This window comes from Mastigoproctus giganteus, chromosome 12, assembly GCF_048544385.1.
Source record: "Mastigoproctus giganteus isolate SK-2022 chromosome 12, ASM4854438v1, whole genome shotgun sequence".
In the NCBI taxonomy this organism is placed as follows: Eukaryota; Metazoa; Arthropoda; class Arachnida; order Uropygi; family Thelyphonidae; genus Mastigoproctus; species Mastigoproctus giganteus.
The window spans coordinates 76,000,924-76,025,298 of record NC_143586.1 but is presented as its reverse complement, the minus strand read 5'-3'; the positions used below and the strand labels follow the sequence as shown (position 1 = coordinate 76,025,298).

General features: G+C 35.7%; 1 protein-coding gene across 1 annotated transcript in view; it reads left to right on the top strand.

The window, feature by feature from the left end:
* The window catches only part of LOC150077204 (cell adhesion molecule Dscam1-like), a 386,288-nt gene that overhangs the window by 316,625 nt on the left and 45,288 nt on the right, over positions 1-24,375 (top strand). Inside the window, exons 7-9 of the mRNA XM_090385678.1 lie at positions 19,417-19,827; positions 23,429-23,590; positions 23,760-24,047. Of these exons, the coding sequence (XP_090241804.1) occupies positions 19,417-19,827; positions 23,429-23,590; positions 23,760-24,047 (861 nt within the window). The remainder of the gene's footprint in view (positions 1-19,416; positions 19,828-23,428; positions 23,591-23,759; positions 24,048-24,375) is intronic.

Genomic DNA, 24,375 nt, shown 5'->3' with positions numbered 1-24,375 from the left:
TTCCCAGGTGTAATACCTTACACTTTGTTGGATTAAAGCACAGCTGCCATTTTTCTGACCATTCCTGAAGTCTATCTAGGTCTCTCTGAAGAAGCTCAGCTTGACAGTGATCATTAACTACTCTACCAATTTTAACATCATCTGCAAATTTAGACATCACGCCCTCTATCCCTTCATCAATGTCGTTTATGAAAATTAAAAACAACAGTGGTCCTAATACTGATCCTTGGGGAACCCCACTTCTTACATCAACCCAATCTGAGGAATAGCCATTTATCACAACCCTCTGCCTCCTGCCCTGAAGCCATCCTTCTATCCATCTAAGGATTTTCCCAGTGATTCCAACCTGTTCCAGCTTATAAAGCAACCGCTCATGTGGGACTGAGTCAAAAGCTTTGCTGAAATCTAAATAAACAATGTCGAAATTATTCCCTAAATCCAGCTCGTGAGTGACCCTTTCGAAATAGCGAACCAGATTTGTTAAACATGATTTTCCCTTTACAAAACCATGCTGAGTATCCTTGAGAATTTCAATTCGATCCAAATGATCCTGAATTCCACCCTTGATCATTGCCTCCATGATTTTCCCTACTACTGAAGTCAGACTGACAGGTCGATAATTTCCCACTTCACTTTTAGAGCCACCCTTATGTATGGGAGATACATTTGCACATTTCCAATCCAAGGGAATCTCCCCAGAGTCTAGTGATGCTCGCATAACCAGCCTCAGTGGTTCAATGCACTCGCTTGCCGCCTCTCTCAAGATTATAGGGTATATTCCATCAACTCCAGGAGCCTTACTGGTCTGTAGGCTTGAAAGTTTTTTCATTAAATAATCTTGCGAAATTTCAATATCCATATGTGCTCTATCCATATAATAAAGATTATATGGATAGAGCACCATCCCACATAAAAATTATGCCTTCAAGTAAATCATGGTCATTAATCTCTGGGATAATTTTGGTTTGCAATAGGATATCATTTGCTATTAACCGTGCACGTTTTAAAATGCTCTCGATTATTAATGGTTTCAAAAAGTGACCAGTAACAGAGTGCACCGTAAACCACACCGTTAATGGGTGAAGTGATTCCTCAACGTGCACTTGAGGTTTTTCTCTAACCCGAATTCATCAATTTGTACGTAGTTCAATCAAGGCGAAAATGAGCAGCATTCATCCATAGGTTGCTAAATACATTGTGGATTCTGCGCAACCTTGTCAGTCATACACTGGACGAAATCATAACGGCTTTATATATCGTACTCTAGGGGTTATTAGTCACACGAGATGTATGGCGAGCACTACTTAATTTCAACTAATTTTATATGGCTTGTTCTTTTTGCACCTCATCAATTCTTTGCATCACTTCTAAGGATCCTGACGACGACCATTTCTTGGCTTAGACGGTAAGTAGGCTTCTTTGAAATGCCTTACAATTTTTAATACGGTTTTCCTCAAATATGAAGCCCTTGGGCATTTTAATTCTTTTGATACGCTTTGAGGATTGAAATAACACTATCGCTATTCTTGTAATAAATTTTAATTAAAGGCGCGTTATCTTTAGACAACGTCTTAAAACGAATTTCACCGGATTACTTAAATTAGGTCTTGTGATATTGTCAAAGACCATGAAGAGTAAACACTGGAATTCTTCGATCCCATCATTCCTTTTTATAATGGACCCAAAAGCTAATTTGTTTGGTGGAGTGAATAAATGGCTTAGCCACCTGGTAGGCAAATTCCGAATTAACGTTTGTATTGTTTAAGGAAATCCCACAAATATTGAATAAACTATTAAAAATTGTTTTTCGAGTTATTAATTTATAAAAGTGGGAAAAGAGTTAATAACTATCCCGTATTTTAAATAAGTTATAGCGTAGAATTTTTAGTTATGAAGAGTAAACAAAGCTGTTATCGGTTTATGGAAATTGTTAAATATTAATCCGAGAAGTTTTAATTAGCTCTTTTTATACGCGCATGGTTGGTTTCAAATACTGTTTGATCTTAACCCGTGCTAATTGTATTTATTTGCCAAAAGCCTTTGTTAACAGAAATTATAATTTAATGATCGGCTTCTATTGAAAACGGACAATGTTGAATTAAGTGAAATTATGCAGAACACATATTGATCCAAGTTTCCTCTTCTGCTCCGAGATTTCCACGAGATATTTAGAATAACCTCGAGGCTTGAATGCCTTATTATTTCCGATCAACCAGTTATTGTTATTATATTATGTAACTGAAAGTAGGGAGCACACAGAGTAAATTAACCTTAGGGTATTGCCGCGATATTATGTGGAACAGTGATTATTCCTTTTGAAGTTGCTTAAATATTCTCTTAGTGACACTTATCAAGTTGATATTATAAGTAGGCGCTTTGGTTTCCGTTAATTTTAATGAACATTCACCGTAATGAACAACGCTGACATTGATTTTCACCTCCGGCATAATCAAATACTGTTTTTAGGATTTGAGCCGAATTCATTAAGCAGTTTAGTGTACATAAATTAACAATCTCTTGTTTAAAATGTGTTGTACTGTATTTATCGGAGAATGCGTAATTTACTTCTCAATTTAAATATGCGACAGAGATACTGTACAGTACATATGAGATCATTCAAAGTTTTGTAATTTGACTACTATGATATTTCTTTAAAAATTTTGGGTTTCTTAATTTGATTGAACAACCCTCAAACTTATTTACCAAGCGCAGATCATCAACGATTTCTACTCATTCTCCAATATGAAAAGACTCTTTGGAGGAGGAATTTTTTAGTGACCAGGCAAAAAATCATTTGGGTATTTTGACTTTCATATAATTTTATATAACAGTGTACATCTTTCTTACATCGTTTTGCATAATTCTCTATTCTTTACTGGTAATCTTTTTCTTTCTTCTCGCTAAAAAGATTTAAATTTCACTAATAAATAATTGGTAGATAATGCAAAGGATATATATCTATAGTACTATCTCTAGTTAATAGAGAACCAAACAATTAATTGATGTTCTATCTCCAACTCATAGTTTCTCATCTCTGGAAATTATGTAAAGTTAAACAAACGGCCCCTTTTGGTATTCTTCCCGAAATATATTTTTCCTGTAATATTTGCCAACTGATTTATAGCTTTATAACACAGGGTAGCTATTATGCAAAGGAAAATATTTAAACATGGAAATTTCACCAATTGCATACAATTGCAATAATAGTTTAAATTATTCCTTTATTAACTTGTTTAATATAAATAAATGAAATAGCTGAGGTTGTTAATTCACCAAGTTTTATATAAGCTAAATCTTTGTATTGTAGTGGAACAGCTATAACGTGCATTTCTTTACAATACACTTTCTGTCAAGTCCCTATCTTATATGGAAATAATGGATATTTCAAACAGGGACGGTATTATGAAAGCGTATATTAATAGTGAGTGAGCAATATGCAACACTTGGGATCCAAAGCAAGAGATCTCAAAACAAATTAAAGATTAGGGAAGGGTTGGAAAGGTCACCTAGAACAAAACAGTTCACAAATTTCTCAATAAATTTAAAAGTACAGAATCTGGTAATGAGATGTATGGTCTTGGACGTTCTGGCTGAGATATTTCAAGTTCATCAGCGAGGCTCTTGAAATTGGAAATTTCACAGTTCTGTTCAAGTTCGTGAACTCAGCATTTTATTCAACGAATTCACCGGGCTATACCCCACTTTCCTGCTTGTACGTAAAGTCCCCCCCTTAGAGAAATTACCTCCACCCAAAGCTTTCTTGTCTGTCTTCTCGAGTATCTTTTAAAAAGTGTAAATGTATTAAGTGGAATGAAGCCACTTATATGCGATGTTTATAGTGTTACAAAAAGCTGTTAAAATATACAATTACAACAAAAACAAATCACGTTACTTTCCGGGGGTATAAGTCTATGTAAACGCATATATTTGCATTACATGCGAGGTCGCAGGATGAGTCACAGTCCTCTGGCACATTTTAATAGGGAAAACTTCTTAAATCAATAAAGGGAAGGCAGGAGCAACTTAAGCGCTGAATGAATAATTAGATAATTTAACTAGCTCACTTGGAAAGAAGTCGAATAAATTAGCTGGGTAAGTAAAAGCCAATTAGGAGTATTGATTGGCACAAGAAGTAAATAATGAAAGTTTCTAAGAGTAACTGCAAATTATAGTAATCAAAGAATATGCAAAAACGAAGGGCTACAAAAAAAATCTCTTAACATTTAAATAGCTGTGCGGGAAGAAATATGTGCTGTACTAATATCTCTTCAGAGTGACATGGGAATTGGAAGATAATGCGTAACTTAGTTAGTAAACGTGAAAGTTAAAGCCCATTTATTTCTGATTCTTTTTTTGTGTAATATTAACAGGACGACTACCGGTAAATCTCCTATAAAAATATTCTGGTGTCCAATAGATAATATCATTATAGGAGTTGATGATAGGTTAATATTCAGACTAATGAATGTAAATTATAACATATTTAAAATTTATTTTATACAGTAGAAGAAAAAATCTGGCACTTTACAAAAATATCAGCTCTCACTCACCTTTTAAGAAAATAGCTAAATTTTTCGCGCTGTTTGAAAGTAGTGCAGTACTATGGCAACTCGTTACAAAGGCAAGTTTTTTTCTGCTGTGAGAATTAAGTCTTTGCATTATGCATGCATTTTAAACTGTGCTGGCCGCAAAGGCAGATTAAAGGAGAAGACATATCTTCAGACATATTGTAATTCCTCTAAGACCATGTGGATTTAGTTATATTATAACTTTCAATATCTCTTTTTAGTGCTATTTCTTATTCAGTAAACTTCGTAACTTGGTGCGAATTGCTGTTGCAAATTACACCTATGTTGGTCACTTTGACATCACGAAAAACAGCTGAGAGCAAAGAGAGAGATTAAAAATGCCCATTGTGGGTGCAGCTGGAAAAAATGTATGGTAGTCTCTTTCATTGACAGCGACTTACTAATGCTCGCAAAATAGCGCTCCCCCACACTACCCAATCAATCATACAATGCGCGGAAGCAACGAATATAGAAATCTAGTAATAATAATTGCCAGATTTCTATTTCTCTGATTTGAGAAGGCCCGACAAGTCGTTCTAACAGAACAAAATATAAAATTTAGGGAAAATTCATCCGTTGGGAGTCGATTTATTACATGCGGACGGACGAACGAACATGGTGAATACAATAGGCGCATTACGCATAATATGTTAACGCGCCTAATAACTCTATGTAATTACGATATCAATAAACAGCAGTGGCAAGAGTGAATACTGTAAAACTATTGCTTTCCAGTTCTCAATTTGTTTGAATTGTATTACTCCCTTTCCGATTAGATTCTTGCACGAAACTAATTTCAGCGACTTTGTGAAGAAATACCTTCATCATCGAATTCCTAACTGCAAAGCATTTTTTAACTGTGATTGACTATAAAAGAAAGCAAATTCGTTCTATCTTCTCCATTCGGAAGTTTAAAGATCATGTGATCATCTGGTTTACTAAATTCAAACGCAATTTGTACTATTAGTTATTAACATTACATGATCAGTACTTATATCATGATCGTAATATTAATTATTGAAATAATTGTATAAACAGTTACTGCGTAATTCATCCCCAAGAGCGAAGGGGGGGGGACATTAAATTTCAAAACTTCTACATTTTCTCTCTATAGATCATTTTTATCAACAGCGTTGCTTTATTGCCCAAGATAGAGGCAAAGAAGATAAGAGCAGGGGGGCCTTAAAATAAAGAAATTTATATTCCATTCAATACTTTTATTATAATATCAAGCCCATATCACGTGGAACCTTAAATTTAATAACTTTCAAGATTAAATTATTGCAGCATGGTTGCATCCTCTATTTAATAAACAATTCCTTTGGAATTGATAAGATTAACGCTATTTCACGCAATTGTTCCAGTAAATTATTCCTTCTAACATATTCTCCGTAAACTCGCAGTATAATAGGGGTGTGAGAAATGTGTACAACTTCTGAACTTCATTCTCGAAACTTTGGTTCGTAAATCCACAGAAGAGAATGTACAATAATTATCTCTACTAATGCAATCAGCAACACCTGTTCTCTTTAATAAGTAGAGCTCTGATGGAAATCCTTTAGACTGGAATGGAAGTTTGCAGCTTGCATATTATTCTGAGAATCAACTGAATAGTGAATAATCGATCTAGTAACAGAAGAGGTAACTATCTCGGTCTAGACAATGCCTCCAGAATCTGAATACGCCTTCTTTCTTCAACTATATATAATCCTGACATGTCGGGTAGTTAGTTTCGCAGATTTATGTCTTGAAACTACAACGGATGTTGCAACAATTTTAAACAATATGGAAATTAGTTTTTACTCGAAGAACAGTATATCATATTTCTGTATTCTTTCCTTTATGTGGATTATGATGCTTCTGCGTCACTGCCACTGGAAGATATATTATCCTGTGTGAATTTTATCTCACACTTATACACAAGATTCTGTTTCCAGAGTTAAAATTAATAGTCAACGGTAATTCTTATGAATTATTATATATTTGTATGCAAATAAGATATATTCGTTTAGAAGAAGGAAAAAGGTATTTTATGAATATATTGTTTCCGAAATTTTGAAAATTTAGAATATACACTACCCTACCATTAAATCCGGACACATTGCAATTGATAATTGGTCACATAATACCCAAGCATCACGTTTCAGACAATATGCTTAGGCCTTCGAGTGGACAGAAGTATGATTGTGAATGCAAGATGCGACGATCGGGATTTGGGTGCCACAGAAGAAATCGATCGGATCGTGACTCTTCTATGCACTGAAGATCCCTAGGTAGACGATTGGTGATATTATTTTCAAATGGCAGCGGACCTGGTGCTGAACCGTCACAAAACGACCCGGATAATCTCCGAAGTTGAAGAAACGTGATAAGCGAGCACTGAAAAGAATTGTCCTCTCGGAACGCAGGTCAACGTTGTCGCAGCACACACCAGGCCCTCAGTGAGACAATTTAGACATGTGAGCACCAATAAGAAGCACAAGATGCTGCATGATAAGGGTTACCACGGTTGTGAAGCTGTCCCCCTGTGAAGCTGTTCTTGAACTGTAGACCAATGGAAAGCCTTACTTTGACGAGACGAGGCACGATACATGATCTAATGGTCTGCCGATCGTGCCTAAATGTTACGATGCTCGAAAAAAGCAACTTGACAGACTGTATCGTCACGACAATGAAGTTTTACGGAGGCAGCATGATGGTCTGGGAGTTGTTTGAGGTCAGGGCTCTGGAGCAGCCCAGCGATCTGACCTCGATCCTCTATAGTAATCCTCATTGGATCTTCGGGTGCGTGTGAGCAAAGACTGTCTGAAAAATGGAGCTTAACTAGTCCTACATCTGTTCCGGTTGCAGTTTGTGGGCCGGGTGCGGTTCCAGTTTTTGAATGTAAATAATTTAATACAAAAATAGCAAAAATTAAAATGTCTTGTTAGTTTTTTTCCATTAAGTAATGGTATTTACTAAATTATCAGGTATATATCGTATTTTTTGTGTGATTTGAATTACACACAATGCTACTCCACCACTGCTAGCTTTATAAATTGCGTTCATTTGCCTAAATGATACGATTTGTTTCCTACATTAAAATTTATTATTTTAAATCCCCCCTCCCCAACTTCTTCAATTGCATTGCTATTTGAGAAAAGTAGACAAAAATACGAGACTCGTAGACCTTATTCGATTTCATGTTTTATTTTATATTTTTTTATTATATACTTTGGAAGAAATCACTATGTATTTATTGGCAGCGACAGAATTTTTGATACTAAAAATATTTATCAAAATTTTAGCAAAATTTAAACGATCAAACCTTTAAATAAAAATTTCTCTCAAACTTTAATGAACGCTTTCACCGGGGCTACGAACTAAAATTCACCGATTAAGTTTTTACCTAAAAAAGTACTTGAGGGGACCATCCCGTTCTGATGTAAAACAAATCGGTTTATAAAAATTTCAAACCAAACGTAATTTATTCAGAAGTGCTGTCCGTAATTTTAGGGATTGTCATTTATCGGAGCGGGATGAATTGCAGTCTCCAAGATTTATCTGCAGATCAATATCTGTCCTGGGTATTATGTCAGCAATAAAAGTACAGTTCGTAGAAGTTAAATCATCCGTTGGCGAACTGAAGACGTCATTAAATTGACAAGAAATACTGTCATATCGCTGTCAGCTAAAAAAACTGACAGCGCCATTAAAATGGTTAAAAATATTACAGAACTCTCGCAGCAAATTAAAATAATTGCAAAAAAAGAAAAAAAAAATCAAACGAAGGGACATTTTGGTAATGAAATATGTGTAATGTTTTAATTAAAATGAGAAGGAAAAATTAAATTATGATGACTTCCACCACAATTTCATTTTCATTAAGTGAAAGTTATTATACCACTTTAATATCCTGAACAAAATTTAGCATCAATTTTCAGTTTCTCTCTCTCGCTCTTTCTAATAAAGCTTGGTGTCAAGCGAATACTGTTTCCTCACCACTGCAAAAGCCCGAAATAATTATTTCCGTGGAATGGAAGTTTCCTCCGGCTAGTAATAAGTAGTGCACGAGTTTGTACAAAGAATGAACAGCTTCGAGAGGATGCGTTATTGGACGCCGTGGTAACGTCCTTAATCCCAGCTTAAGGTGTTTTCTCGACTAATCGCCAACTACAATATCTCTTCTGATACTTGCAGGACTAAAGGCTAAAATATAAATCGCCGGATTTTTACAAAAGCAGATGCTTTGTTTGTATACTGAGGCTATATAAAAACATTGTATTTAAGAAAAGAAAAAGAAAAAAAATAAAAGAAAGTAAATGATGTTTTAAAACACAAAATATAGTATGAGCCAAAATAAAATGCACCAAAAATATCAATACTTTATTTAAATATAAATATAACAGCTATCCAAACATTTAAATATTAATAGTGGCATTCATCTCAAGATTGGTTTTTTCTATTTCCGGTGAATGTAAGTTGAAAACTAATTTTCGTTTAGTTAAGCGTCAAAGTTGGGCTGTTGAGGATCAGCACGTTGCGTTTGTAATTTCTCATTTTTCCATCAGGTCTGGAGGAAATCATGATTTGGTGATCTAAGTCACCAAATCATATGTTTCACATAGAACATTTATGCCCAATCCACTGACCGGGAAAAAGTTCATTCTACTTCGTTATGGAAGCGTGGTGGAGCTGCGACATTAACCAGTATTGCAACGTATCGAGATAAACGATGCTTGGTTTATGAATTCTGTAAGTAGAACGGCTGCATACTTTCCTTCTTCGATTGCTGAAATGTCAGAAGAATTTTTAACAGAAAGCGCCAGATCCTGATGGTATTTCTCCACTTAGCATTAGTAGAGGCATTTGATGCAAGAAAGCAAGCTTATGCAGCATCAACCAAAAAAAAAAAAAAAAAAAACCACTTCCACTTCACCCCTCTGTTCGTTCGAAATACCTGTCCAGCTGAGCCTTAAACTTATTTAGGCTATCAACCTCCACTACAAGGGATGGAAGTCTGTTCCACCAACCAACCACCCGCTGGCTAAAGGCAAATTTCCGCACGTCTATCCTACATCTGTCTTTCCTCAATTTGAATTTATGCCCTCTCAGGTGATTATTCTGAGCTAGAGGAAGAATCCCATCAGCATTGAGCATGCTCAAACCATTCAAGGCTTTATACGCCTCTATCAGATCACCTCGCTGGTGCCTAGTCTCCAGACACTATAATTTGCAAAACTTAAGCCTTTCTTCGTAAGAGCACCCCTTTGTTCCATTCACTAATCTTGTTGCCCTTCTTTGTACTCGTTCCAGCAGCTCTACATCCTTCTTGAAATGAGGCCTCCAGACCTGTATACAGTACTCTAGGTGTGGCCTGACCATTGCCTTATACAAGGGAATAATCACCTCCTTATCCCTGCTGGAAAAATTCCTGTATATCATTGACAATACTCCATGAGCTACTCTTGCAGCGCGTCTGCACTGCTCAGAGAACTTCATATCTGCCTGCACAACCACCCCCAAGTCCCTTTCATTCTCTACTACTGTCAGTGTAGTACCACAGAGTTGATACGTTGCTCTGGGATTGCTGTTTCCCATGTGTAGTACTTTACATTTGTCAATGTTAAACTTCATTTGCCACCTCTCAGCCCATCTGCTCAACCTTTCCAGATCCTGTTGCAGCAGCATAGTGTCAGTAGTGTCCTTGACAACTCTGCCAACCTTTGTATCGTCTGCAAACCTGGTCATTAAGCTTGATATACCATCATCAATATCATTTATAAATACAGAAAAGAATAATGGACCCAACACTGAGCCCTGAGGGACTCCACTAATAACATTAGTCCACGATGAGCAGTGTCCATTGATTACCACTCTCTGTCTTCTCCCCCTGAACCACCCGTTTATCCATAGCAGCAATTTGCCTCCAATGCCACACTGCTCCAATTTGTGCAGCAGTGTTCCATGTGCAAAAGTATCAAAAGCCTTTCTAAGATCCAAGTATATAATATCAAAGCTATTCCCTGCATCTAGTTCTTTTGTAACTGCATCATAGTATCCAATCAAATCGGTCAGACAAGACCTCCCCTTAACAAAACCATGCTGTGTCCGAGCTATAACTGAAGTCTTGTCTAAATGATCCTGCAGTGCTTCTTTAACCAGTGCCTCCATTAATTTTCCTGGAACAGAAGTTAAGCTCACAGGTCTATAAAGGTCACTTGTCCTGAAAACCTGGCTGTTCAGCTTACTCCTGTTCTGTATCGCCATTTTACACTTTCGCCATTTTATTCTTTCTAAAGTAATGGAGAAGTCCATTAACCGTCGACTCCTAAACTATCTAGAAACCTTTAATCTGATCAGTGATCGGCATAATGGATTTTGTCAGTGTGGATCCATTGGTGGTATATTGGCTTATATTAACCATCTGTGGACAAATTCGGTGTAAAACTTTGGTGTAACTCAAGCAGTTGCTCTTGATATTTCAAAGATTTTTGATCTAGTTTGGCATAAAGGTTTTCTAAATAAGCTTCCATCTTACGCTTTATCAACTGTTTTTTTTTTAATTAGGTATCCATTACACCGTCTCTGAAGGCTCGCTGTGCGGAATGGTAGATGGCTGTGCGTCTTCTAACTTCTCCACTAATGCTAGTGTTCCCCAAAGTTCAGTTCTTTCTCCCACTCTTTTCCTCTTGATTATTAATGGCCTTCTTCCATTGACTTGAAATCCTATCCATAGTTTAGCTGATGATAATACATTTCATTCCACCTTCTGGTCGGAAAAGCCATGCTTTACACAAACAGCTTCATTTCGAATATTCACTACCAATTCCTTAAAAGCCGATCTCCAGGTTCTCCTCCCCATATACGCAACTGGTACCGATTCATTCCACCAAACAAATGACATCTCGCCTCATCATTGGGACCTTATTGTTCATAATCACATCACCATTAGCCACGTTTTCGAGAAATACTGAAAAATAATTACACCGTCTCAATTGCTGTAATCTCTAACTGGTACTCATGGAGATCAAGACGCTTTCAAAGGACTAAAATAGAGTTTTAACGGGTATATTAAGCTACTTATCAGTACTCAATACAGACTTTCACTTAACTCCTGGTTATTTGTCCTAACCAAGAGTTCTTCGTGTGGACAATAACGAAGAGACAGACGTTATCTTTAATCTCCAGAAGGAAAAAAAATCAACGATCCGGTGCTGAGCTAATTTCTAAACAATATTTTGTGTTTTTCAAATGAATAAAGTGGTATGGTGAATTTAAAAAAAATCAGCTGAATTATCTTAAAAAATAACCAGCCAACCACACACACATTAACATGTACTGAATGTCACAGTGCCAATATCACCAATCATAAATAGGACTAGTAGATCAACTAACCAAATTTCTGTGTTAATTAGCTATATGATGAAAATTAAAAGTCGCCTAATTACTTTGTGATCATTAAAATTAAGAATTTTTAATTATATTGGACTTTTAGCAATTATCTTAGATGATGAGAACTTCTTTTGTTAGAAATTATCACGAAGATCATCCAGTAAGAACACACTAAATTTCGACCTCTTTGCGAACTTAATTCCGTTTGACAGTTTTGAAATCAAGTAAAAGGAAATGCAACTTCAGGAAATAGAACTGTTTAAATAAACGAGGTCGAGAAAGTTGTCCTTAAGCTACAATTACTGCGGACCATTGGAAAAACTTTATTTGGTGTGCTTTGAAGACAGAGCAAACCGTGTGTGAGTTGGACGGTGTGTCGTCGATCTGGCTGCAGAGACCTTATTATAAATGTTAATTCAAGCAGTTAGAATTCAGACAGCGAAGTGACTGAAGTCTGTCTGACTGCCTGACAATCAGAAAAGATCGTTTTTGGAAGCAGTGAGTTTTGATTAAGAGTTGAACGAGTCTTTTATGCATAAAACAAAAAAAAAAATCTACTTTGAGAATTCAGTCTTCGAGCGATGTTACCATTCCGTGAATTACAATAATTACAATATTTATATTCGCGGAATATCGTGATAAAACGTGTTTCATTTCAAGTAAAATCTGCGTTCAATTATGAATTAAATTTAGGTCACTTTTTATAGATTGTAGTTCACCTATGTAGTACAATGTATACAGTATACATAGTCCAAAAACAGTCTGGATGTAAGTTTAAGATTAATAGGAAATTTTATAATTAATAATAGATTTCTTGAAATTATCATATTATATTTCCGTTCAATACTAGTTCATTGTAGAAAGACTAATGTTGGATATACTGGTTGGATATATATCAACTAGTCCTATTTATGGCAAGTGAGTTTGGTGAAATATAATTCCTATTTTTGCTTTATTTCACTGTATTTCTTTTCATCTGCTTTATTTTTCATATAATTTATTTATACTTCATTCATTTCATTATCTCCCTTTTTTTTATACTTTATATATTATTTATATCTTAAAATGCGTATTTATTTCAGATATTCTGTATTCTTTACTAATTTGTATGCATATATGCGATTTTAGCTTCGTTTCAGTGTTTCATTATCAGTGTATTCATCTTATAATTAAAATATGCATACGCAAATCGTTTCATGACATGTGGGCCGTAATTTTTAGGATCGATTCAGTACCTGAAAATAATGGAAGAAGTTCATATAAACATGCATCCAATTCTACACGATCATAGAACTATGGCCTTTGAATTTTAAAAATGGCGATGTTGCTTCAAATCGTAAAATAATAATAACAGCAGACGCATGCCTAATAAAATTTTTATTCATACTAGGTACCATGTTTGGTTATGCTAATTTATTTTTCATTTTTTAAAATATTTTCATTCTTTTTTACCATTAAAACTCCACAGCTATGCTATTATTCAAATTTCAGAATCGTACCCATGTTTACATAAGCTTTATTATTTTCGTGTCCAAGGTAAATAATCTCTTCCAGAATGGGGATGGGTAAGTTATTGTGATTCGTCAGGAATAAAATTGAGTTATGAGAGCTCTGATTAAATCTTTTTTTTAAGAAAAGGTTTTGTCAAAACAAAAAGTTGTTGAAACAGGGATTTAGACCAGTAATCTTCCAAGAAAAGAAAAATGGCAACAGGAAAGGTGAAGTTATTTTGGACAGCATAAAGGTATCGGCTATATACATAGGCAGACATCTCCAGCAGTAGATTACGCTACAATTTCGAAGATAAAATGAACAGTGATGCGAGCTAAGTGAATCTGAACGTGGATGATAATAGTTATCACCAAAGTGAATCTGAACGTGGATGATAATAGTTACCATCAGTTATCACCAAAATAACATCCATTATGGTTTGTTCCCGCAAAACAATTCGAGGGTGTACTAAGGATGGCTCTATCCCAGAAATTGAGCAATAAGAATAAAACGTACAGTAGATGTTCGAGAGCAGTGGAGATTCGCCATGATTGTATCTTCAACGACAGACACTGTTCCCGATAATTATGAGATCACGCCTTCCCTCGCCCCAACTACCATACTCTTTCCCTTTATGGCTACTCCAAACTTCCTTTGGAGTAGCCATAAAGGGAAACTGCAGCCGTTATCAATCCACTGCCGGCTGGAAGGCTCCTCAACGATTCATGTTGAGGGAAATGGACCATAATCTGCCACGCTCGTCCGGTACGGGTTAGCACATCGACCGTATTTAGCAGTCAGGGGATCGAATCCCGGTCTACTCGAAGAGCGTGTGCTAATGCACTCCCGCTCCTGGCCACTAGGTTCCGGAGGCCGACTGAGTAGCCATGGATCATCCTAAATGGACATCCAATGACCATCCCCAATCTTCATGAAGAACTCGACTGTTTCGAGTTATTCAAAATAAATTTGGTCCACGGATGACGATTCCAGCTGCATCGGGAAGATGGCAAGGAGGTGTTCCTTTTGTTTTCTCGTGGAGAAAACAAAAGGAACACCTCATGCTATTATGAAGATGAAAGATGCTTTCTTATTTCCCTATGTATAAATTGGGATTATAATAGAAACAAAAAGAGGAATCTTAGTGAAAATTGGATTAACTCCGCAACATGAATTCATTTCATTTAAAATAACTGCAGATATACCCTTGAAAAGTTGAATTAGAATTGGGAGTAACGTGGACATGAAGTATGAATCCTCTTAGTCTTCTTATATTGTTTATCAATATGGTTGTGTGCAGTGCGATTCTAAGTTTTTATTTTTAGTTAATTAATAGCAACAAAATTAGAAAAATTATAGCCCATCAGTACTTTTCTCGGCGTTCTGTTTTTCATATAATTTTATAATCTATAATATTTTTCCAAGAAGGACTAACGTTTCCAGAAAAAAAAGTTCTAGATAAAAAAATATTTATATCAAGAGAGGACGAATTCTCCTGTTTTTCAGCAGCCAGGTTATCACCGAGTTACATACACACATCATATTGGCCGATCAGATAGGCTCGCAACTCCTTAATATCCTTGGATTTGGCATAGTTGAAGACTGTACTTTAAGAAGCGCAGAACGATCACAAGCAATTACCCTAATTTTTTTTGAGGACTGAACTTTTTTGTTTCTTATTTTTTTATTTTCTTCACGGCAGAGATTTATTACCTCCACAGTTTATCGATTGAAGCGTCCAATAGCCTTCTTAAATGATTCCGGGGGACAGCTAACATTTAAATTTTAAGTTTGTTCAGGAGGACTCCGAGAACAAACAACTCTCCCCATTCGCTTTTTGTTCGTTCGAAGTAAGGGCCATATTATGAATGCATTTCCCCTCTTTGTTTACGTGATTGATGCGAGGCGAAACGAGAAACAAGAGATCCTGGGCACAAATGGGTTTTACTGTCAATGTCAAAACTATCCAGAAGGCAACAGATGGATGGGAGGGAAGCTGAAGGAGTAACATTTTACAGATCTATGGAATAGGAACACAGGTGGCTTATGAGTCTCTTTTCTACTTTTGTAAGAGGCAAAAAAAGAAACAAAAAGCGCCAGGCTAGTAACTAAATGTCTTGGAAAAATCGATTACTTCGTCTTTCGCTTACAAAAGTGAGTACGTTTTGTTCCACCGTCAAAAACATCAGTCTGTTGCTGTCATTTTCTCCTCCCTCCTTCAATGTCTTAGATCTCAACATTAAGAAAGGACTAAGAAGAGTAGGAGAACGCCCGCGGGCAATGAAACCCAGCAGCAAAATAATGGCACGGATTTTGAACGGCTCATTTAGGCTCGCGCTCAAATTTTACTCCAGTAGGTGTAATCAGAAAATCGTTAATAATGATCAGAAGTTGCGAACAGCCCCACCCCTTCGGTAATATTTACAGCAACATCCCAAGAGTTTGTCGTTATGGTCGGAATTACAGAATTATTTCGCTAAAATTCTTCCAGGAATTGTTCGACACTTTTGTAGCACTTTGCCAAGTATTTTGCGCGACAACTGACATGTACTACACAGAATGCTTTCAGAATCACAGACGTACCTTAAGTGAGCAAATATCGGTTGATATCCAACCGTAAATGTTCTTAGAAATTTTTATAAACTTCTCTGCAGTTTCATTTTTAAAATTCTATTAAATAAAATACTTTGAACTGTCCAATAACATTGGGGTATTATATAATAATTGTTTCATCTTGTTATTCCACACAAAATATATTTTCCTAACTTTCACAAAAATATGAGCCATTACTTTACAAACAGCCCACTAAGTTAAGTTGGTCTACGCAGCTGCAGAAAAAACCCTACTATCTAGGATATTGTGAATAATTCTTGGTTCGCAGTTGTTTATAGTAATTTGATTGAAATTTCTTTTCAAATTAGTTAGGAATTCACTGATAACAAAATTTATTTAAAATTCTATTAATAGTCTGAATCATTTATTTGTTCTTTGTAAAATTAACGATAATTGCAACCAAGATAATCACTTATATTCAGGCTATTATCTTTTTATCAAAAAATAAAGCTGTTTAAATATAGGGAAGCTTCTTAAGTCACTGTAAAAACAAAGTACAGCTAAACACTTCTAAAAAAGAATATAAACTAAACTAAATTACTTCGATTATAGTATGACGCATGAAGTAAAGGTTAAGATGATTAATTGGGACTCTGTTCCCTTTTCAGTTATGTTTCATATTCTTACATACAGTACTGGACACGAAACTCGAACGTTTTTCTATCTTTTTAATACAAATTGTTGTTGTTGTTGCCTTGCAATTTTTCATCCTATATTTGTCTGTGTAGTCTCGGTAAAAGCCAAAACAATAACAAAAAAAAGCATTGTAGAAGAATTACCGATATGCATTCTAACTTCAAACAAAACCACGCGTGCTCTTTTTATGTTATCTGATATAACTTATGTTCATGCAACTACATTTTTCTCTGTCTTGTAACCAATTATTGAAAAATGATTTTGCAGTAAATTGTAAAATATGACTTCAGTTTCCATCTTCTAAAGCAACTTGCGAAACGGAACTTATCAAAGTCGACCAGGTAGCACTTCAAGTAGAGTAAGTATAAGAAAAATAGGAAGGAGTTTTGGCCGTGTCAGTTTCGAATCGATCTCTATGTTATCTGTCTTATACAGAAAGATGGAGGATATAAAAGATTTTGTTTCCGGCTAGGACTTTAAGTTTACGTGGGCAGTAAACATATGTCCACGTTTTGCAGACTTCAGTAAGGAAGATCCATCAGCGATGGTTTATAATGCTCGAGACAGATTGAGGTACACTAGACGCACTCTCATCTGTGGATGTGGTCTGTGAGGGTTCTTCAACACGAAATAAAAGTACAGCTGCTTTAAGGAAAAAAAAAGAAAAAAAAATACGAGGAAATATATAACATTCCAGTTGACCCGAAAAAATACCGTCGGAGCTGAGTAAAAGACCCTATTCTAAGGACAGTTCTAAGTTTCAATTCCCTTGTCGTAAAGAGAAGCCAGTCTGAAGACTTGGTGACAAACTGGGACAGTTTATATTCTTCCTGAAGTTGATGGCACTTATATATATAGCTTTTAAAGAAAACTGGAAATGGAACTATATAATCGGATCAAGCATGTGAACAACCGTACAAAGCTGGAGAGAAGGAGTCGAGATTGTTTTAAGATATTTCGCAGGCATATAGAGATTTCCTATCTTCAAAAACTTTTGCCTCTGGCCTCTCAGAATCCGAATAGAAATAACATAGATCTCCTTTGAAGTATGTTTACCGATTTGTAAACGGGTATGTTAAAAGCTCGTGTTACTTCTCTCGTAAAGGGCGTTAGAAACACGCGTAAACTGCTTTTGTACTATTTATAGAAGTTGCTGCTAGTTGTCATCGAGTGGAGAAACGAATGGAAATATAAGCAATATATCCTCCTTTCTTCAACTCCATTTGGTTTTCAGTAGAATCAACATTTATTGCATCTTTTTTGGTGGATTTAAATCAGAAAGCAATAGATAGCCTACAATTGAATTTCAGTAAAACGGGTGCTTTAGCTTTTATCCCCAAGGATGTACAAAACGTACCAGAAAAGGTATTGAAATATTCCAGGACCGAGAAGTGCTGTGGATCTAAGTATGTCTGAAGATGTAATAATCGAAAATGAGAAAGCTTTAAGAGTATTTATCAGCATAGCATTATTGATTGATTTTATACACCGGATTTGGAAGAGAGAAATCCGAATCTATTGAAGCATCTTTTTACTGTTCTCTTTGTGCCTCTGTATTTGATTGCTGATATAAGGGAAAAGTTCTCCTACTATTATTGGCAGTAATTTAACTGGAGTAGCAGTTTCAGTAAAGTAAAATATTATACTTCTCTGCTATGTTTGTAGATGTATTGTTTTGTTTAAAGATCTATTACATTTATAGATGTACTGTTATTATTCATGAATCTGTGAGTGTGGCTTTTAAATTATAAAACTCCATAAGAAGGTAAGTCTTATAAAATACATCGGGAGAATTCGTTTAAGTGTAATTCCCTGATAAGTAAAGCAGTATAAATAAAACAAGTTAATTAATGTATGCAGGGCCACTGCCTTCAGCCACAATATTCGGTATGTGCATCGCCTGTGTGATATGTATGAAAAAATAATATTTGCCGGATTTCTGTTGGTTCGATTTTAATAAAATGTGGCGAGATTCGAAAAATCTTTCTATTATTTTAATAATTTCTATTTTTAACTGTTTTCGTAGTGGAATTACTAGTGCCTTTGCCATAATACATTAATAACTGAAAATCAAGTAGGATTTCTATCGCAATGTTTATAAATATAAACTAATTTTACTCATAGAACGACGATTGTATTTCTCAATGGAATTTCCACATTTATTTAATTGCACATTTAGAAATATTTGTAAACAGATCATTTAGAAAGACATTACAATAATACTTAGAGAAAACCGAATATAAATAAACCAAAAACACTAGAGGCGTCTCCGAAATACATATTTTGAATCCATTTCATTTAGAAAGGCCATTCCAGAGATAGCTAGCGTGTTAAACACAAGCGAATAATCATCAGAACGAATGCACCTAATTCTAGGTTTCTGTGGTCATTAGTGATAATGAAAGGCCCAAAATGATTACTTCCAAACGAATATCCAACACCCATTCAAACGGCTACCTTCCAGCTTTACAATGGTCCTTCTGCTGACTATAAATGAACATTCTGGGACTTCGTACTGATTATAATGCCCCACGGCTGTTTTGTTCCTTCCTGAAGACACACCTCAAGGCTGACGTTATCCTTTTAGAATAAACTACTTTTGACAGAAAATATGAGGGTGTGGTTCTCCGAGTAGCTGCTGTGCCGATGCTTTATTTATTATTTAATATATTCCACAGTTATGCCGCAGGTGTTGAGGCGACCTCATTAATATTTCACCATTTGTCATTTTCAGCTGATCCACCGCAGTTAATCTCCGCCTTCGAGGAACAAACATTCCACCCGGGATCTCCGCTGTCGCTGAGATGTGTGGCGAAAGGTCATCCGCTTCCGAAAATCACCTGGAAGGCCGACGATGAACCACTCCCTGTTTCTAATAGACTCAGATTAGGCGACTTTGTGACTCAGGACGGGAGCACTGTCCACAGTTTTTTGAATCTCTCCAACTTGAAAGTGGATGATGGAAAAGAATACGCCTGCAATGCTGAAAGTGAATTTGGAAAGGTGACAAACCGCGCATCCATTTATGTTCTTGGGCCTCCTGTGGCAAGAGCGGCGAGAAATAAAACTGCTCTTGTGGGAAGTACAGTTACTCTAAGGTGTCCCATAGCAGGATATCCTCTGCAGACATTCTCTTGGGAAAAAGGTTAATAATTGTTCTTATCCAGAAAAATGCTTCATTATGTGCATGAATATGAACTCTTATTAGGTCTGTATTTTTTATTTTGTGCATTTGATGATTATTTATTCGTTTAATGCATGTATCATAAAGGATGGCTATGACAAATAATGCATGTCAACATTTCTGTATAAGCATGAAATAATTACGTTCGGTTCATTAGGATTGATAAAAAAAATAAAATATGATTTTTATAAATTTTATGTAGCTTTTTGTTAAAATATAAACTCATTTTTAATTTTCTAAAGCCAGTCTCATCATTTTCTTATATAGAGGGACAATAACATCATATTCCCTTTTTGCGAAGGTCCTGGATATTATCCTTCAACAAATCATCCTTCTTAGTCTCCCGTTGACACTATGTGAAAAATTTCATGTCTGACTGAATCATAATCCTAAGCCTTTTTTGTCCTGGACTCCTTTAACTCCACTCCTCAACTTGTGTACTACAGCTTGAGAAGATTGGATATAAAAAACGAATTCTACACATTTCTTTTCGTTATACAACTTAGTCTGACTTAGGGGGTGTGAAGACCCCAAGTAACCTCCAACTTTATAATCGAGATTATTTTTTTATATAATACTCGCTCGGATTTTTAACAACTGAAAGTCACAAGCCGGTGAGGAACCAGGAAGAATTGATGGGATGGACTCAGTGTTCTTCGTTTTGATGATAGCCACGGAATTCAGTGTGTGGTACAAAGAACAGTTCAATGACCAAAGAAAAGAGAAATAATAAAATAAAAGAAAGATCTCCACGGTATTATCGTGATGTTTTATAAGAACTATTGAGATCGGGTTTCGTTCAGTTTGGTTTGGTATTGATTTGTTTTGAATTTTCCTTGAGCTCCCAAGACCGTGAGGGTTCAGTATATGTCTATAAACATTCTATGGTTTGCGTCTTTTGGGGATGAACTCCCCCTCTGATAAAAGAACATTTGCCCCTTATCATTTATCAAGTGTTTTTAACATAAGTAGTACTGCTAGACAAAGTTTGTCTTTTGTGCAATTTTAGTATGTTCAAGAAAATTTAAATAACCACCAGGTTTTTTCGATTGGAAATTACTTCTTAGGAAAAGGATTATCTTTCTAAGACGAAAGAAGCTGTCTCATATCGAGAAGCAAAGTTGAAAATACCTAGTATAGCGTACGTCTTCGCCAATCTCAACTCGCAGATTATTTAATTTTTATTTTATTTATTTTTAATGTCTATGCCTCGCACATCACAGTTAAGCCTCTAGTGTCCACGAGACTGCCCTTCCACCTCATCTTTCGCCCAATACAAAGACATTGAATAATTAATTATGTAGTATTCAGTTATTTAATAGTATTAGTGTCTTTTCAATTGCTGCATGTCCAGATCTTCTTCAAGACCTCCTAAATTGCAACAAGTCTCTGGTCTTCCTCCAGACCAGACACTTGTTGGCTTTGGGTGTAATATTATACGCTTGGATTAGCTTCTCTGCTGAGATGGATCGTACGTTATATTTTATGCTTCATTGAATGCATGCAATTCTTAGTACTGTGTGTTATGTGCCTGTATGCTTATATATCTGTATTAGTAGCTATCGTATGTTATTTGTACGTTTTATAAGTGTACGAATATACTACGCTATGTTTATTTATGATTATATGTTTTTGTAGGTATCCTATAACATCTATTCCTATATGAGTGTGTGTATTTGTTGGGATATCAATAGAAGATATATAGTAATAAACATAAGGTATGAAAGTTTTCATCCGTCCTTAGTGTTTAGAAATACGAGCACTTTGTGACTGCCTACCACGATAGACACGGTTATGATGCAAGTATAGATGTACAGCTCCCACCTAAAAAGTTAGAATCACAGCGTATGTCAACAGTTTTCGTTAACTTTTTTTTTGTTTTTCGAAATTAGCTAATTTAAGGTTTAATATAAAAAACAATGCGCTAAAAAGTATTTCAAGATTTTTTTATTAAGCATTGAAAATTTGACAAAAATATTGAAATGATTAATATTAACAATTATACTGATTTTGTATCAAAATATCTTCCTCGCGATTTTATCACTGCCTTACAAGACGTGGTATTCTGGCGATTAATTTTATAATACTGTCTTGACTAATAGCATTACAAGAGAGCTGCAAGGTTTCTCATAAATTGTGAGGTTGGGAAGACTTGAGTCTAGATGATCCCATAAAAGGTCTGGCGATTGCGGTGGCCACGCCATACTTTTCAGTATCCCTACCTGTTGTTTGGTTGCTAGAAATTTCCTGCACAGTTTAAATCTATGCTCCTGGTCATTGTCTTTTCGTAATATAAAATTTCTTCCACTAAGTCGAAGTCCAAAGGATATTGCATTCAAGAATGTTTTTATAACCTTCTTTTCTTAAAATTCTTTCAATTCTGTCATCCACTCTAGAAAAACAGAAGCAACCCCAGATCATGATGGAACCACAACCGTGCCTTACTCTAGGAACTAAACAATGCGGCAATATTTATTCTATTTTTTTTTTTTTCAGTTGATTATCTCACACAAACTCTACGCTTGGATCCATCCATTCACAGTACACTTTTCCACTCTTCAATTGTCCATTGCTGATGGATCTTAGCCAAGCCAACCATTTCTTCGACTTTCTGGTTTTAATAAGGGGTTTCGGACCCACCACCATGAAGTCCTGCTTATTTAAAACGAAGTTTCAGAGTGGATGTAGACGCAGGAATTTCTCTGTTCCTATTGAACTCAGCTCGGATTTCAGGCTCAATAAATCCTCGAAGGCGTTTAGAAATCAGTGTATGGTGTTATCTTGTGCTTCCGATGTTACGCGCCGTCGGCCTGATCGTAGTTTATCCTCTAAATTGCCACTCTTCTTGAATCTTGGAATGGCAGTTTGTACTCCTAGTTTTTTGCCAATACCGTTCATGGAAAAACTTTCTTTATACAGAGTTATAATAGCACTTCTGTTTTCAACACCCAGTTTCTTATTTCTTGCCATTTTTATCACGAAACACAAAACTTAAACCAAACACTCTTTCTAAATGACAGATGTTGTTCGATTTTATAATTTACAGCTCTTACTCCTCGATTTACACTATTGCAGAACACTCTAGAATTATCTACAACGTTAAGCAATCTTTAACAATGTTCTATCACATTCAGAAGTCTTCTACACTTTTCTAGAATATTCTACAAATTTTTAAAAGTTTTATTTTTACGCATAATGGAAAATATTTTAATAAAAATTGATAAACTAGTTGGCTCTATTTTAAAAAACAACTTTGAAAATTAAGAATTATGAAACACCATTCCAAACATTTAGGTGGGAGTGTATGTGTTCAAATTCACGTGACAACAACGTACGAAGTATAAATGGAAAATTTTATTTGTTTATATTTAGATATTTATCACTTAAAATGGCGGACTGTTGCTGCTGTAAGTCCAGAAGAAAGACGACGTTCGAAATACGCAAAGCATGTTTTTAAATCTAACCAAACAATAGGCTATTTTGTTTCTTCTATAAACATAAACAACCGCAAATGAATGATACTTAATATCGAATCCTTTACGTTCTTTCGTTTTATCTGTAGACGGAGAAAATCTACCGAACAGCCACCGGCACGAATTGAAGACGGATGGTAGACTCGTAATTCATTACGTGGAAAGAAAGAAAGACGAAGGAATCTATTGGTGTTCGGCATCTAATCCCCGAGGAGTTACAGCCAAGGGAAAAGTGGATATTTACGTCGTAGGTCAGTGATTACTTTTTTTTTTTTTGCTGTTGTTGTTTATAGCTTAAATTTTAAATAAATTGTAATTAAAATTAGCCCTCCACCTTATTAATTGATCACGTAACCAGCTATTACAGTTGTTAATTCGAGCGATTGTATTTGATTGGCAAATATCCTTTTTATATTTCAGCCGGCCCTGTGATTGATCCATTTTCATTTCCTGGACATATCCGAGAAGGCAGAAGAACCAGTCTCCAGTGTGTTGTGTCAGCCGGAGATCCACCTGTCAGTTTCCAGTGGTTGAAAGACGGAAAGCCCCTTGACCCTTCGGGACTTGGAATAACAGTAGAGGTTATAAACCAGTTTGCTTCCACAGTGTTTTTTGAGAGCGTCAGTCAGAAACACAACGGAAATTACACCTGCGTGGCGGCCAACCCTTACGCTTCGGTCAAGCACACGGCGGAGATGCTTATACAAGGTAAGAGCGAACGACCAGAGTGTGCACAGAACGCACTAACGATATAATGAGCTAGCAAACCCCTTTCATCAATGACTCCAATTGTTGACATTGTGCGCCACTAGAGGGCGAGAGAAAGTAACTTGGTTAAGAGGATATATTGAAAGGAAAGTATTCATTTATATATACAAATATGTATATATAATAGAGTAATTAATAAACCATTGGTTTCTATTTTAAAATAACTGCAGAATTTTTAAATACTGAAGGTAATTTTGTGAATTTCTAAGAACACCATTTTTTTTTTTTTCATTTTGATGATGGCAGATCCCATAGACCGGAAGTTAGT